Raw genomic sequence first — 18,112 nt, forward strand, 5'->3', positions numbered from 1 at the left:
ATTAAGCTGAAGATCTGAAAATGAAATGAGATACTTCATAAATATATAAGCTATCAACTACAAGGAAGCAGAGGACATAATCAAAGTTTTTATTCACCCCTGATGATAACCCATGACTTGTTACAAATCACAATTTCCTTCAGTTGTGCAGCAACAATGGATCATTTCATTGAAACGAGATGAATGCCTGAACTTTAGCTATGGCCGGAACAATGTTGCCTACACAGCAGTCCCCCCCCCCCCCCCATCCATGTAGCTGATGTGCCCAAAGGAACAAGTGTTGATAAATATTGGGATCAGCTGTGTTAGGAGCTTCCATGCTGTGTTATGCAGCTAAGTCAAACAGAGGTAAAACTCAAATAACAAACTCCAATAACACAGTCGAAAGGCCAACAATAGAAGTTAGTTGATGCTGATAGTGAATGTCAAACAAGAAAGTTAATAATAACAAAGGGATCTGTTGAATGTCAAGCTAAATCTCTACATCCATTAAAAGCTCCTCTCTCTAAAGCCAACAAAAGTAGACTGGCTGCCTGGTCGTGCGGTTTGCACGCTGGACTGTCATTCAGATTTATCGATGGTCCCGGGTTCAAACCCTGCCCGCTCCCATCCCCCGTCGTCCTGCGGGAGGTTTGGACTAGGAAGTAATTATCTTCAACTCTGAAGGAACATCCGAAACATGTCAAACATTTTACAAACATATTTATATTTCACTATTCTTTCTCAAAACCTAGTCTAGGTTTTACTAGTCATGTCATTGTCTCTTAGTCAAAACTTACCCTATTAATGAAACAAATAACTAATTCCTAATCGTGCCATAACAACGATATTGCAGGCTCTGCAAAGGTGTAGAACTATATGCTGCAAGATGCCTCCTTAAAATGTGGGATGCCCCAGACTACCTGACATGTGTCTAGCCACTATTGACTTACTTTTAACTTGTTCTCTTTCCTGTTGACTATAACTGCTGTGATTTGCTGGTCCATGAATATCAAGATAGTCACCAACATGGCTGGGATGATAGCAGCTATGGCAGTCCACCAAGGATTATAGCCAAAAGGATTGATAAACCATTGACGCTTGGGATTTGTTGGCTGTAAATTTACACAACAAAAAAATATTATTTTTTTAATGAGAGAAGAATTTTGCCATATATTATCAAATTGTAACTAATTCTTTATTTCAAATTTATTTTTATAGAATTTTAATTTTGAAGAACATTTTTTCAATTAATTTAAAAAGAATGTGATTGCAGAAAAGATTGCAAGAAACAATATATGTAAGTAGAAGAAGGAATTCATTGAAATCATGAATGTTAATTGACTACATTTTAGTCTCTTATCATGAAAAATTTCAAAGTTTTAATTAATTAAAAACAAATATAGATATTGTGAGTCCCAGATGCTAGGACAAATTTGTACAAATGCTCCTTCCCTAATGCTATTAGAGCATGGAATGGGTTGCCTGAGCCAGCCAGGTAAACATTGGTTAATTGGTTAACATGCACGACTAGATGCATGTCACGTAAGATGTAATCATCTTCTTTTTTGAAGTAACATCTGTATTATAACAATAAGAAGATATATATATATTATATACTTTCTTAATGATGTCATTAGAAAACTTCAGTGCAAAGCATTGGCTAACACTCAGTCTTCAAATTGTTGATTTCAAAGTTTGGAATGGGCTATAATCAAGGAAGATTTGTTTCAATATATTGAAGCTCTTTATTCTCTGGGTGTTTAAAGATGTACTTGAAATAATTGTTTTTCCTATTCCTCACAATGAATCATGGCTCTCTGGAAAACTGTAAAGATGTCTTAAGAAAAAAAAATGCCTAAAACACTCATTGACAATGCATTATTTTGTGCTTTATGTGGCCAAGTAATATAAACAGTAAACTTACAGCAAATTTTTCTGGTACATGGAGTTTGGGTGTATTGATGCCAATCAGAAAGTCTAAGAGAACCATACTCAAGATGGCAATAAGAACAGCAAAGTCACTCATCAGACCTCTGACCTGGAAGGAAAAGTGTTTTAAAAATAGTTATAAAAAAAGAAAAAGAGTGTATCCATTTAATAATAATGTTCATCTAGCTATGATAGGAGGCACAGTGGCTGAGAGATGGTAAAGCACTTGACTTCTGAACTAAGTAGTCCTGGGTTTGACTACTGGGGAAGAGTTGGATTTTTAATTTTTGGATCTTTAAGGTCCCTCTGAGTCCACCCAACTCTAATGGGTACCAGACAATAGTTGAGGAAAAGTAAAGACGATTGGTCATTGTGATTGCCACATTACATCCTCATTAACCATGGGCCACAGAAACAGATGACCTTTGCATCATCTTGCCCATGAATCAAAATGTCTGAAAGGGGAACTTATTAAGCTAAATGTATTGATTTAAATCTGTACTGTTTTAAAATTTAGCTTTTTATTGGCTCAATTTTTGAAGGATATTTATTTTATAAAGTTTTTTCAATGAACACAAAAAGTATAAATTCTCTATAAAACATTATGAATGGATCAACTAAACAATGTCTTACTGTGGTAGGAAAGAAAGAAGCATTCCTTGACATTTTCAGAGACAGCGCTAGAGTGAACGTCCCAATGAACAGCAAACAGGAGAAGAAGAACACGTCTGGAACATAGAAAGGAGTTTTGCACCCTGGCCCCAGCAGCAGGTACTTCTCCTCATTGCACATGTCCCGTATTGTTTTGTTGGAGGCATCAACCTCCTCTGTGATATTGATGTAGGTCAAGGCTGTAGCGTTGGAGATCAGTGATTCGTTAATGTAAGGGGAGAGCACTGTGCGGTTCATATAGCAGGTACAGTTGTAGTCAGGGACAGAGTTAGGATTTAAATTGACCGGAGAATCAGAAGCTATTTTAATTAACTGAAACAAAATAAAAAATGTTGACATATTTCTGTGAAATCTATAATGTGGGACATAGAGTTAAAAGATATACAAGTAAAAAAGCAATATATTTCTGTGACAGTTAATTTGTATCTATTGTGTGGCCAGCTAACTATCATTCTGCCCTATATCTCACTTAGCAATTAGCTGAAAGAGCAGATATATTTCCTTATATTCTAAATAAAAAATGTGAATGTGTAAATTCCTTCCAGTTCAAATAGTTCATCTCAAAAGTGAAATATCTTCCTAATACAATCAGTAAAGGCCATAATATATCAGACCTGAAATATCCTTTTCAAATCTGGTGGATTTCACTGTAGTAATCTAAACTATCTCAGGTTTGAAACCTTACACTACCATTTGAGAGCCCACCCAGCTGTTATGGATCCTATGCTCTAGTTGAGGGGGATTAAGACAGTTAGCTAATGTGTTGGCCACACAACATCCTTGCAAAGCCTGGTCCACAACAGTACTTTAGCTGACACATAAACCTCTTAGTCTGAAAGTTGAAACTTCCATTTTAAATGTATCAATCCATAAAAATGTATTTTGAAATATTAAAGCATCAAGGAAAAGTGTACACCAGAGAACAGATTTATATACTGGATACAGACTCATACATGTAACACAGTATCAGACATTAGCTACAAAATTGTCTGATGCAGTGACAGTGGTGATTCAATAAATGATGTCCAAGTTTTTACCACAGAATTTCCATTGCTAAGATGAGCAGACTAAAAGTATTTTCCTAAAACAAGATACAAACAAGCTCTAATTGACCAACTTACTTTTTGCAGTGACTCAACAATAAATATCAGTGAAATGAGGGCAGCAAAACTCTCCTCGGTGAAGCGAGTAATGAAGCGCACCAGAGCACTGAGGTCAAAGGCCACCATAATATAGAGTGCAGTAGAAGTCCATATCCCAATCCACAGCCTCATCTCCAAGTAGTTCAATTCATTGTCACTGAACAAATAAAAAGGTTTCTTAAAGATTTATTAATTTGGAGCTCATCTGTAATTTATAGTTGCTTCCCTTCATAAAGTGGATAAAACGATTCTGACCTTGATGGAGGGTCAATTTAGTTTTGTTTTTTTGTTCTTTTTATGACCATAGTAGACTACATCTGAGTAGTTATTACAATAAAGCAATTAGACTCAAAAGTAAAGCAGCATAAAACAATGAACCATAATCTTCAAATACAAAAACAAAATCTAATAAAATACTCAGAAGGACACAAAGATAAAGGCATACATTTGTATACATGCTCCTTCCCTAGAGCATAGAATGGGTTATCTGAGTCAGCCAGGAAAACCAATGACTTGGCAGAGAGAGTTTAAGGTTAGGGTTATGGTTACTGTTAAATATCTATAAAACTTCCCAAGCACCAATCTTCAAATATACTTGCTTTAATAAACTCTTTTTTTTTTTAATTTAAGTTAGAAATTATAGAAGCCTACGGTTTTTTTTTCTACTAAGGGAAATCACTCAGATATAAGACTACATCACATAGCTACAACATTTAAGTATAAGAAAAAAAGGGCCAAGAATAAGAAAAAAAGAGCTTAGAAAGTTACAGATCCATCTTTATAATTTTTTTTTTTTCTTGAGGTGTGTAAATGTAAACAATAAAGAAATATTAGTTGCCGACATATTCTAATTTAAATTTGGAACTATTTACCAGGTTTTCATGAGTTCTCATTAGACCAAAATCAACCAGCCATTTTTTTGTTACAATAATTAATGTATGTAGAATTAACTTTTCAAATAAACAATAGAAATAGAAACAGCTGATGATGTTACAATGGGAACAAAAAAATAATTTAATTATTGAAAACAGTCTAGAACTCATTTAAACTGTATTTGGAAGGAGAATTTATTTCAAGTCAAGATTGTAATTTAATATTTTTAATAAGATGAGCAACAAGAGTCAATATTTTTTTTTCTATATATTTACAAAGTTTATCAATATCTGAACTATTATCATATTCCTATCATAACATTAATTTACTCACTTGCAAAAATGATTCAAGATTGTCTCAAAGACTAGGACAGGTCCAGTACTGCCAATGATGGTCAATGGCTGACCAGAGAATAAAGCATAGATAATACCACATATAGCACCTGATAGAATGGATTCCAAAGCAGCCTATAAAAGAATACAAAATATGTCAGTATAATGTAAACTAAAGTAAAGGTAAAGTTCCCCTTTCAGACTTTGTGATCTATAGGGCAGATGATGTAAAGGTCATCTGCTTCAGTGACACATGATTAACAAGAGAGTCAAATGGGCAGCACAATGACCAACCACCTTTACTTTTCCCCACCTAGCTCTAATGGCTACCTGACAATAGATTTTAGCATAAGGTATTTGAAGATAATAAGATAACATTCAGGATGGCTGCCTGGTCGTGCGTTTTGAGCGCTGGACTGTCGTTTGGATTTATCGAAGGTCGAGGGTTCAAACCCTGCCCGCTCCCATCCCCCGTCGTGCTGTGGGAGGTTTGGACTAGGAAGTAAACTATCTTCAACTCTGAAGGAACATCCGAAACATGTAAAACATTTTGCAAAAACATTCTAGTCTAAGATAAACTCAAAAATATAATTAGGATAATATAACCTTTTATTAATTCATAAGATAAGATAAAGATAAGATCTAGTTTCAAGCCTGAGTTTTCACTTAAAACTGAACAAGGTAAGAGTCAGTGGCTTTTTTAATTCAAGGCTTGAAGTACTTAGAACCTCCCCAGCTCTAATGAATAAATGCCATTTTTTAAAAGTAAAAGCAATTGGTAGTTTTGCTGGTCACATAGCACTCTGCTCTATTGAGGAGCACTAGAAGTGGCTGCACTAGATTTCATAGAGTGGCTGCACTAGACTTCATAGAGTAGCTACTTTTTCTGAATTAAGGAGTTTTCCCTTAAATTTGCAATTAAAGTAAAACTGGCTGACACTCATTGTGAATGACTCACAGCAACAAAAGCTTAAAAATTTTTGTGTCTTGGAATGGATAATTTTCTTTTCCACATAACTTACAAAAGCAAAAATATTTTTCTGGCTACCAAAAATATTCCTGAGAGTGTGGTGGTTGAGGTGAAGATTAGGATTGTGAATTTCAGGCTTTTTAGCATGTCTTGAGTCCAGCCAACTCTAATGGGTATTGGTCATTAGTTGGGGAAAAGTAAAAGCTGTTGACAAATGTGCTGACCACATGACACCCTCATTAACCATGGGCCACAGTAACAGATGATCTTTACATCAACTGCCTCATAGATTGTAAGGTCTGAAAGAGATATTTTACTTTTTTCTAACATAAATTTCATTACACAATTAAAAAAGGTAAATGATCTCTCTCAAGGCATGTTTTCTTCTTTAGTATACAAATTAATGCCTTTTCAATGTCTTGGGAATTATAATTATGGCTTCTTTAACAAAAATGTTTTTCCATAAGGCTCCACTAAACCTGGAAGAAGGACTTAGCAGTCACTAATCAAAATTTGTCTTTTAGACATAGTCAAAACAGTTCAAGAATATAAAACAATGAAAGACAAAGTTTTTCAAATGAGGCTGTAGTGTGCTTAATACAGTTTTGGGAACTATTGTGTCTAAGGATGAGACCAACAGAATGTCTTGACTAACCATGTTCATGTCTGTAGCATCTCCCAGCAGTCCTCCAAATGTTATGATGGGTGTAAGACATGCAAAGTACAAGAACACAAAAGAGGCCACAGCCTGCACAGAGAGAACAGAGAGAGCATCTTTGAAGTCACTAGGATACCAGGGCAGCTTTCTCTTCACATCATTGATCAAACCGCCAAATAACCTGAAACAAAAGCTCAGTGCTCAAATCTAAACAAAATTTTTAACAACTTCTAGTCTTTGTTGTGTAAATTTCTCTTTCCATATACAAAGAGCAATAGTTACTAACCATTTGTTTAAAACGAGCATTTCATAAAAAGTAATAGGATTTAAAAAGCCCCACAGAAAACGTTTCAAGACTTCTGGTGGAGTCATAGCAAATGACTATGCACCAATAGACCTTTAGATTTTTATAGTTGGTAAAGTTACCAATTGTAGTACCGGTAACTAAAAAGCTTTTAAACATTGTCTCAAAGGCCTAATAACTTAACATTACACCAACTGTCGTAAGCTACTCATCAGCACCAATCTCAAATTACATAAAGTATTCACTTAAGACCTTGGTTTTGTTACTGTGTGCTTTACGAATATTTATTGAGGAAAGTCTGTTCACAATTGCATACATAACTGTAGCACAACAATGTACCTTCCAGTCCTGACCAGTGTTGGGTCAGCATGATCCTCAATTTCATCCTCAAAGACTGGCTTGCCATTTGGTTGAGGTGGACCAGAAGATGCAGTTTTCCTTCCCTCCTGGTATTTAGAAAAATGTGGACAGTATTAATACTTATGTTATAATTACTAACAAACAAAAATTACCTTCCAACACTGACAAGTGTTGGAAAAAAAATTAGTCTACTTATAAATGATAGAGACAGTAGCTATTCTCATTCTTTAGGGTTAGTCTTGCTCAGCTAATTTTCTAACATGTACATTTTTTAACAGAACGTTTTAGTTAAATATTCAGCTTTAATCTATTTTTATTACTCATTGCTAGCAATTTAAATAATATTAAATTAAAATATTGTATTCAAACTAACCAATAATTTCATTTTGTGTTGTAAACTCTACTGTTACCTGAGAGGGTACAGACTTTGGCGGTTCAATACGTATAGATGGGTCCCACTCTCCAGGGGGAAGCACTGTCACCTGATCTAAGAATTCATCAATGCCAGCTAACAAGTCTTCTCTGTTGTGTGCATGGTAAGCTACATCATGAAAGATCTAGTAGAAGATAAGCAAATAAAAGGCAAATTAATGAGAGAAAAGCATGTCAACTATTTTACAGATACATGAACTTCTTTTGATAAAGTGTTATTTTTCACAAAATATTATTGAATTTCAATTTATTTTCTAAGCTTGGTCAATATTTTTTTACAAACAAGGCTTCTGTTACACAACTTACAAGTCACTATCATCATAAACTTATATTGTCATATTATAAAAGAATCATTCCTGTTTCCTACAATTTCTGCATTTCTTACATTATCTTCCTTTTATGGTCTCTAACCATTGAAACTGATAATTATTAACACATGTTGGCTTGATTAGTAAAGAAAAATTGCTAAAGAAACTCAAACATTTTTCTGACATCAAAGAACACTATTCTACTGACCTCATCAGACATCAAGGTTGCAATGGAGCGACCTATCTCATGAAATTTATTTTGATTTCCTATGGGCCCCAGCAATAAGAAAACAAAACGAGTGGGCACTGGAACTTCTGTGAGGTCGCCAATAACCTGGGCCTTGGTCAGACGAATAAATGCAACTATCTGGTGATTTAGGTAGTCCACTTCACCAACAAAGATATTGGCAGCTTCAGCACCGGGGGGAATCTTCTTCATGAAGTGTAGATTCTGATGACAAACAGAAATAATAAGTAAACAGATATTCAATTAAGTTAACATTATAGATTAAAAAGTATGATTGGGAATAAATACACATGTAAAGTAAATACTTTTAAAATTTGTGATGAACATGGTGTCAAGTGAAAAAAGAAAAATCATTTTAATGTTTGAGTTTTGGGGTGGAATATATATTGCCATTAGTTTTGCAGATGTGGCTAAATATGCAGGTTGCATAGGGGTTTGCATGGTCATATGAAATACAGCCTTCTTCCTTAATCTTCAGAATTGAAGACAATTTCTGATTAGTTTTGGTAACTTTGCTGTCAGATTTACTTATGGCTCAGCCAGTACTGAAAAAAGGGCTTTTAAAAAAACTAGATATTAAAAAAGTGGTGGTAAGAAAGGTGGAGTTGCTAGTGGAAGTGAAATGTGTAACTCCAAAAACATTTAGTGATAAAAAAGATTAATTTGGCTGAAACTTAGTATGATTCATTGTAGTCTAATCCTATTAACATGATCCATATGTCAATTATTTTAACTTTTTTATAAAGCTATATCATTTAATTTGTGTGCTGCCAAATATTTCAAATCATTTTATTTTGTTGTGCAACTCAAAAAGTAAACTCTGATGGAAAATGAACATTAATTTTTCATTAGCATAGCAATCTTTAAATAGTTTGTGCTGGCAGCCATGTGTTGTCCAGAAATATTTAGTTTCATTTTCTATACACCATAATATTTAAAAAGATATTTTTCATTATAACCTATGAACCACTGGATATCTTATTTTGATATAAAGCTGTAACATGTGCCATTATTGTAGAATATTATAAGTCAGTCAAATTTTATATTAATTAAAAATAACAAACTTTTTAAAATAAGCAACAAAAAAAGTTTTAATGTGAACATAGAATCAGTAATTTAGTCAGAAAATCAAACCATTTCTTTTGGCATTCACTGGTTCCCAAACTGTAAATATGATGAAATATTATAATTTCAAAAGCCTATATGATCCCCTTTGAGACTGGGATATTTGATTTGAGAACTAATGATGGTCTTATTTACAGTTTTTATTTGGAAGACTTTGAAAATAATTATGATAAAAAAAAAGTTAAGTATTTCTCCAATCCAATTTCCACTATAAAAATACTTAGCGCAGGCTGGATGCTTTGTATAGTGTTTCTCTATGGTAAAATACATTTCAAGTAACATACACAGAGATTAGCACCATTGCTATCAAAATTCTATATAAAGTCAGGATAACAGCCAAGTGACTGGTTAAGAGATGTATATTTAGATAGTCATTACAAGAAATGCAGTCAGTGCCCCTTTAAACATCCTATTGATGCACAGCTTTTCTAGTATAAAATTAAAAGGAGAAGGTCTAATGTTGCTGAAGGCAGACAGAAACAAAGAGAACTAGGTTTAGATTATTGCTTGAGTTATGGGTGTTCAAGAAGTGTTTTGGACAGATAGACTTTTATGTCACACTAAAGCACACTGGTATTAAAGGTAACTGGTATTAAAGGTAACAGGTATCTCCCACTCAACCCCCCAAATGGCTACCTGTTTGCACATTTAAAATGTTCAATGTAATGTTGCTCCAACATGAAACATATTTATACTACACACCTGAAACCACAGCCTTAAGAATATCATTCGTAAGGTTCTTTTGCAACTACACAATTTGTCAAGCATTTTTGAATCATAACTTATGCACACACTCACTATCTGATGATAACTTACATTCACACTCACATAATATCAAGGAAAATATACACAAAACATTTTTCTGGCCTCTGTTATTCAAGCATTCCACCTGATTATAAATCTAAATGTATGACATTGCTGTTCCCTATCTTGTAAAAAAAAGAGAAGCACTGATCTACATTAGTTTCTTACAAATGAGAATTCTTAAAACTTAAAGGGCAAAGCTAGTGATATTAAAAACAAACCACATGCTGAATGAAATTATTTGTAAAGTTCATTGACATTACATGCTGATTTAGTAGATGCTTTTAAAAACTTCCAATAGGGCCATGCTAATAGTGGCATAGTTTCTAGCTTTATTATAACTTTTGTTCACAGAGAGACAAAATGATTTTAAAATCTTGAAATTAGGAATGATCTATAAATAAATTGATAATTAATATGGATGAACAAATGAATCTTAAAAAGAATTTGTTTTTATATCTACATAGACCATTCAGTTTTAAGAGTTGTTTCCAATCAAAACAAATATATAACATGATCAACATAAATACTGCACAAAATAAAGAAACATTCATAAATATCTTATTGTTTTTCACACCTGGCACAAAAGCTAATATATTCCACACATTAATGTGATTTAAACATTTTAAAAATGTAAATATTACAATGATAACTCCCTAAAGCTATCATAAAAAAAGTTTTTAAAAATATTTTCAAACATTGATTAAATATTGATTTTTAAAAAAATTACTTTTCTTTCCTTACAAGGCTAATAAGAAGTAAGCGTGCTAAACAATATTGATATTTGAAATAATGTTGAACAAACCATGTAATAAATATAGATTTTCATGAATTTCACAATCCTAGCAATATAGAATTCATTAATTCATTGTCATGTTGCTTGTCCTATACGTCTTTACATTTTACTTTCTAAAAGTCACAAATATTAGTTCCCAATATTTTTAATGTTATTAGAAAATTGAAAAAAAACAAAAAAACTGACTTGTTTGAAATGCATGCTGGTTACTAAAATGTATGAAAAATACTTCATTGTTTCTCAAGTGAAAAAGATGAAGCATATAAAGTATAGATCAAAACACTTTCTTAAAATATTTGTTAACAGAATAAGATTTTCTATAATAAGCATTTGTATATTATCTCAATTAGCCTAATAAATAACTCCAGATAACAGATTGGATAAACTAATGTGAATGTTTATGATTTTGGCCATTAATTAGGTTTCAACTTATTTTATATTTAATTGTATAAACATTACATCAATTTGCAAATTAAAACAAATACAACAAGAAAATATAACAAAGTGGAAACAATGTTAGTAAAAAAAAAATATAAAAAAATAAAAATGCAAACAGAAAAAAAGGAACTTTTATTTTTGTACTATGAATTTAAAAAAAAATATATAAGAAATGTATATTGTTTAATTATGGACAACTTAACAAATAATAGTCAATTTGTTAACAAGTAGTATTAAGTAGGTTTGTAATATTAGTGTGGCATCTTACCTGAATCTGCTATTTAGATAAAACAAAATGATGGAAATAATTTAAGAATCAAGATGACAATTGTTGATACTTAATTTACTTTATTATTTTTATAATAATGTCACAATATGTGTTGAAGCTATTTTCAAATCATTCTTGTGTATATGAACAACAAAGATCTGTTTATTTAGATTCAATTATTCGGTTTATTGAGGGCAATTATCAGCTAGTGTTAAAAATTCAACTAAATCTGCTAAAAAAACAGGTAAAAATATTTATTTTATACACATATTAACACAGCATTTTAACAGGATGCAAACGTTTCCCACAATGCAACAACTACATCTTGTTGCTAAACATAAATTGTGTGAAGTTGGTGCAGTCTAAAAGACTAAAATGAGTGCCAGGGATCAGCCATAAAATGAAACCAGAAGAGGATGAAATGCTCTGTTAATTACACTTCTGAAAATAGAACACTCCATGCTTCAAGAATTAAGTTGGTAAGCTGACAGGAAACTCCATAGTGGCCAAGCTGGCCTTCATATATTTCTTTTGTTGTCTCTTGCATATTGATATCTAGCTCTATGACATGTTCAACACTAATCCAAACCACTCTTTAATATTCAGACATTCATTTATGTTCCTAAGGATGTATTTTAATTACAAATTTTAAGATATATTACACAGAATACAGCCATCGATATTAACTGATTGATAGGATTTAGAAGCATTTTTTAGTGCCTTCAATCCCAAGCTATCACATGAGAAGAAAACTCTTCAAGCCCAAGTTAACATTGTGATACAGAACATCATGGTACATGATGAATGAAATATTTAATATTAATGTACGACACTATTGAAGAATACTTCTTAATAACAATAAATTGTTTTTGAAGACTGACAGTATATAAGACTGCTAGTGTAAACAGGAAGATTTTGTTGATAAAAACATCCAGTTCAATGAAAGTATGTAAGAAGTTCTATTTAAAAGCATAGATTCGAAAAGACCTGTTAAAAAGAAAAAGTAATGTAAAGAAATATTATAATGTAATTCAACTAAATCTTACCTTTATATCAAAGTTCAAGGAAACACAATCAGATGCATTAAGGAAAGAAAAACAAATAGTATTTTAATTCATGTCAGTAATGTAAAGAAAAGTTAAATTCTGTCAAATATTATTTCAAACTTATTTTAAATCTATTACAAAATTAAGATTCTATTGTGTTAAAGTAACTAATGGAGAAAACATTTTTAAAAAATACTTCATTAAGAAAAATCAAAACAAAAACTACTTGTTCTAAAATTCTTGTTAGAAAATCCATACAAATTCGGCATTAATTGCCAGGTTAGGTGAATGGAAGAATACATAGTGTTTGTAAGTTGAAAATAATCCTTTTTTAAGCCAAAAGAAATTGTGTTAAAATCTATACATTCACCAGAATGCATGCATATTAGATTGACCTGTTCAAGAACGAGTTCAGTTGCACATGTTAGAAAGTGTAAGCAGCAAACCTACCATCCACATTGGAGGCTAATAGTCTAGGGCTAGAGGTGAAAATAAAATAAAGCCAATGCAGGAAAAGAAAGAAATGAATTCACTAGAAAAACTTGATAAGTGTATTTCAACTTTCTATATAGGGATGTGTGATACAAATACTAGGCAAACATTATTTCTATTGCAACTTTTTAAAGAAGTTTTATAATCAAGGAACTAGCAGCAAGTAGAATTTAAAAAAAAAAGGTGCTTTCATTTCATATTTTAATAAAACTTTGCTTCTTCTCCTACTAGTTATAAAATACAGACGTTACTTCAAAAAAGAAGATGATATTACAACCTGTGTTTAGTCTTGTCAAATGACTCAACATTTCTGTTTCTAATTTTTAAATACCCACCGAAACCAAAAGTGTTAATGCAAAAGGAAAGTGTTTAATAAGGCTTTAAAAGCAATGTGGCTAGCCATTTCCAAAGCAAAATGAATGAATAAGTTTTCTGAGATTCTTTAGTAGAGAGCATGTTGTATTGACATTTTGTACAAAGTAAAAAAAAACCAACAAATTATTTAACAAATTTATGTTTTAAGCTAAAGGAACTAAGATCTCTTCTTTTTTTTTTTATGTACATCTATAAATGGCTATAAAGAGTGCTATAGATTCTACTCAATTATATATTTATTCAAAATAAATGTAAATGGCATATTTAAATACTTTTATCAAATTTTTCTTCAAATTCTATTTGTTTCCATGCTTAATATACTGCTGCATATATAGAGTTATAAAAGCTTATAGGCTACACCTGTATGGCATGTTCCAAGTTTACTCAGCTTATTGTTTTTATCTGGTTTGTTTATTTTTTTTTTAAATTTGTATTCAACTAAGAGGTTGTTTTTTTTACTTGGCAGAAGGGGACTTTTTTTTTAGATAGCTTTAGAAAATCATTTGCTTTTTCTAATTTTTTCTAACTATTATTTGTTTCTTTTTTGTTTTTAAAATGATTAAACTATGAATTTGTCAACAACATGAAAGCCATACATACTTGATGTTACAGCCCTCTTGTAATGACAAAAAACTATCTGCCTAAAGATGTGATAGGCATTATCTTACTTTTTTAAAGCCCATTTGTATTATTACAACAAACTCATTAATGCATAAGTATCTTTTTTTTTTTTAATGCACTTGGACTTGTTCAGGATAAATTACTCCGTATATGGATTGTATATTAGTTAAAAAAAAGAGTAGAGCTTTTGCCAGAAAATAATGGTCTACTTTATCTTTCTTCATAATCTGTCTCTATATACTGTAGGCAATGTAAGATAACTAACAATTTTGTTATAAAAAGCCAAGATCAAAGATGATTAGGTAAAAAAAAAGGGGGGGAATTAATTATATTGTGTTGCAGATGACTATGAAGATGTAAATCTACCTTGGCTTACCCTCATGGACGGAACAGTCGCAAGACTTCTTTCCTTAAATGCATGCAAGTTAATATTCAGTTTCAACTTTGTTTCAAAGTGTTACAATTCTAAACATTGGCTTAGTCATTACAAGGTAAGAATCAAGTCACATATTTTTTTTTACTTCCATTAGACATCAAAAATGAGTCACTAACACACTTACACTTCCGATATTTCAACATAAAAACACTCTGGCTTTTCAAATGTTCATTTACAGTTATACAAAATTGTAGAGAACTTATAATTTGTTTGAAATATCCTTGTAACAGATGAAAGACCTCAAATCTACTTTCTTATACAGCTGGACAGGGAATAATAAGAATTTTTTTTTATTTGACCTAGCTATAACTTAGTTCAATATATCAAACTTTGGTATAACTGTTTAATATAACTTATATAGCTTGTTTAACTGTAGGCTTTTTTTCTTTTGAAGAATATTAGGAACGTTTAAAATATCTATTCCAGTGATGCAAAAATTACAGGCTGTATTGGGCCTACAATGTTTTCTAGCCCATCAAACTTTCTACCCATAGTACTTAATGAAGCCGCAGATGTACAGCTCCAATAAGATTGGACAATGTTTGGCAGTGATGCTGCCCTTCATAAAAGTATATGGCCCTTCAAATGAAAAAAGTTTGACACCACTGATCTATTTATTTAAGACGTTCAGTTAGAAAGTTGAAAGACAACATTGAATCATGAAAGTTAACAATGCAATCAGACTAGCTCAGGCTAACTAAAACAATAACATAGCCTGCAAGGGCTCACGCAAAAGAATTGAAAAATTAACAAGCTAAACTAAACATTCATGTTTCAAAACAACTTCAAACATACATTTAATTTTAACTACATGTAGTAATTGACAAGATGACCACTAAACAAAATAAATATAAAAAGACTCTGGAGAGCATCTCATAACTAGTGGTGAGGTAAAGAAAGATGTATTGCAGTCAAATGTTTGGCAAAACATTTTAAAGGGGCCCAATAGTTTAATCTGTTAAAAACAGTAGGATGGATAGATCCATCTAGTACATCAAACTAGACATTATCAGTAAATTTAAAAAAATATCCTTTAATAATGATTTCTTGCTGTTTGTGGTAAATCTATGACAGCTCTACTCATAGCCTTTGTATTTATATCTGGATTGGGAAGCCAGGACACAATGAAGGCCAAACATCATGTGTTGAAGGGTTTATGAACAGGATTTTAAAATGAAGGTTATGAAAATAAATTGTGGATGCTAAATAGAGCTAAAGTTTTTGGGCTCCCTTCCATTGCACGAAATAGATCTGAATAGTTTTGGCTTCTCTACTTAGCCAAATGCAAACTACCTGCAAGCAAAGTTTAAATGAAATGTCAGCTAAAACTCCACAAATAGTTAGGCGTACAAAAAGGCAGTTTTTGTCAAATTGTCTCTTCAGGAACTCACTTTATGAGAGGCTGTCTCTGATAGCTCCCCAGTGCTGGGCAGTGTGGTTGCAAAGGAGCTGTTCACACTTAACCCTTTCTCGACCTTATCCTCGTCTTTACTTCCATTTTTACCTGAGCCCATCCCCTGGATGTTAGGTGTGCTCTTGGCTCCAAAGTTGGCATCGTCTCCTGCAACAGAGATCAGGAAAAAATAAACTGTAAACAATTTCAATCAGAAGAAAACATGTTCATTTTGTGCTGCTCATTAGCCTGGCTACTTGCACTAAAGTCAACAGCAAATAAAATTTTAAATCTGCAAAACACAGAACCCCTCTATGTGCTGAAATTATTTTCAAGGATATCTCAACTTTTTTTTCTCGTATAACTAAAAATAATCATTTCTAAAAATATTTTCTTTGAATTATTTCCTAATGCTAACAAGTCATTGAATAAAACTGGATAAAAATGAATACCAATAGTTAACATATTACTCTTGATTTATTACCTAGAGTTAACAATGTCTTGGGCTCGGAATATTTTTTTCCAATATCAGCCAGGGATCGGACAAATGGAAGATGCATTCTGCTCCCACCCTCATCTTTAGTCTGACGCCTCTTTTCATTCTGATGTCTGTGCCTGCACAATATGGTGGTCCTGACCTGATCCCGCAGGTGTTCCTCTAATTGCTTTGAGGCTATCATGTTGTCTAACATTAGATCTGGAATCAGTCAAGAAACAAAAACAGTTAAGGCCCACTCTTTCTATTTAAAAATAAGAACCTGGTAGTTTAAACAATTCTTTACGTTAAAAAAAAATGGTTCTTTGGTTAAATTGTTTTTATTGGTTGGATGAAGTGAAACTTATTGGAGCAGCATCATGTTCATACAGAATTGGCTTAAATATAAGACTAGCAGACACCCATCTGTATATTTTGTAGTATTTCTACTAGTACAGGATGGCTGATAGTCATGTGGTATGTTCTAGCATGGTTGTTATGATAGTTGTTACAGCAGTCCTAAGTTCAAACACTGCTTGTTCTCATACCCTGTTGTTATGAAGATTGTTTGAACATAATAAGCTTTATTTCTAAAAGAACTCTGTAAAATTTTACACCTCTACCCTAATAAGACCTACCAGCTACTCTTCTGTAATAAATTTTAAAGTCACCTCTACCCACAAAAAACCTACCAGCTATTTCTTCTGTAATAAATTGTGAGGTCACCTCTACCCACAAAAGACCTACCAGCTATCTGTTCTATGGTGTTAGCTTCCATTTCAAGCATGCAAGTTCCCTGGAGAAGGCTGCATCTCAACTCAAACATAGAGTGCAGGGACAGTGTGGCCACATGTGGTTTGGACCACCTCTCACCACCTTCCTCCACGTCCTCTTCAAATTTGATCCACCTGGTGAGTACAAATTAAAACCTGCACATCAGGAATGCACATGTAAAGTCAACAAGTCCCACATCTCACTAGATCAAGAGGTGAAATAAGTAGCAGCAAATCAAAGAATACAGCGGTGTTATGTTACAAAAGTAAATCAAAAACATTATAAACAAGTTTTTCTAAGTATAATAGTAAATAACACAATTTTACTTCAATCCCTAAAGATAATTTTTTTAAAATTATGTATTTGTTTATACTCCCAAAATAAACTTTTAATCTATTGCTGTTTAGGCTTTAATTTCAATTTTTTTTTTCAACAGTTGCACCATGTTAAGTGTCTCTTAGATTTTCAAAAGTACCATCACAATCACTTAGGTTGAATTAGCCATGGTTTTAAAAAGATGAAGAAAATAATTTGTTGTAGACATATTTGTTGTTCATTTTCATTCAGTTTTTTATTCACTTGCATTGATTTATTCTAGTAACTTCTTTAATTGATCATGGTGTTATTGTGAAAGAAATACTAAAAAATATTCATAATTTTCTGACTCTTTTAAATTCTGATTTGTACAAACCAATCAAGAAAAAGTGTTACAGTTCTTGAATCCACAGAAACAAAAGGAGACAGCTCTTTGGCTGTGAAACAAACAAGCTACACCACAGACTGTTCTGATTGCCCCCGCAGCAAAATAAATTTTGTCTTGTAAATTGGCCTAGTTAACAGTCTGGCTGGCATCTGGCTAT

General features: G+C 32.4%; 1 protein-coding gene across 8 annotated transcripts in view; it reads right to left on the bottom strand.

Annotated features, from left to right (window-relative positions):
* Window positions 1-18,112, bottom strand: part of LOC106066103 (sodium bicarbonate cotransporter 3-like) — a 56,824-nt gene that overhangs the window by 14,992 nt on the left and 23,720 nt on the right. For 7 of the 8 annotated variants that reach the window (XR_008775175.1, XM_056013459.1, XM_056013460.1 and 4 more), the window contains 13 exons: window positions 17,226-17,386; window positions 16,488-16,700; window positions 16,002-16,171; window positions 14,551-14,583; window positions 8,171-8,413; window positions 7,633-7,779; window positions 7,202-7,308; window positions 6,556-6,739; window positions 4,932-5,065; window positions 3,705-3,882; window positions 2,545-2,895; window positions 1,907-2,020; window positions 933-1,094 (listed from right to left, as the gene is read on the bottom strand). Coding sequence is in view for 7 of the 8 variants with exons in the window: in XM_056013459.1 (XP_055869434.1) it covers window positions 933-1,094; window positions 1,907-2,020; window positions 2,545-2,895; window positions 3,705-3,882; window positions 4,932-5,065; window positions 6,556-6,739; window positions 7,202-7,308; window positions 7,633-7,779; window positions 8,171-8,413; window positions 14,551-14,583; window positions 16,002-16,171; window positions 16,488-16,700; window positions 17,226-17,386 (2,197 nt within the window). In the remaining variant the exon portion in view is untranslated. The remainder of the gene's footprint in view (window positions 1-932; window positions 1,095-1,906; window positions 2,021-2,544; window positions 2,896-3,704; window positions 3,883-4,931; window positions 5,066-6,555; window positions 6,740-7,201; window positions 7,309-7,632; window positions 7,780-8,170; window positions 8,414-14,550; window positions 14,584-16,001; window positions 16,172-16,487; window positions 16,701-17,225; window positions 17,387-18,112) is intronic. The other variant, XM_056013465.1, reaches the window with a different exon arrangement.

This window comes from Biomphalaria glabrata, chromosome 16, assembly GCF_947242115.1.
Source record: "Biomphalaria glabrata chromosome 16, xgBioGlab47.1, whole genome shotgun sequence".
Classification (NCBI taxonomy): Eukaryota; Metazoa; Mollusca; class Gastropoda; family Planorbidae; genus Biomphalaria; species Biomphalaria glabrata.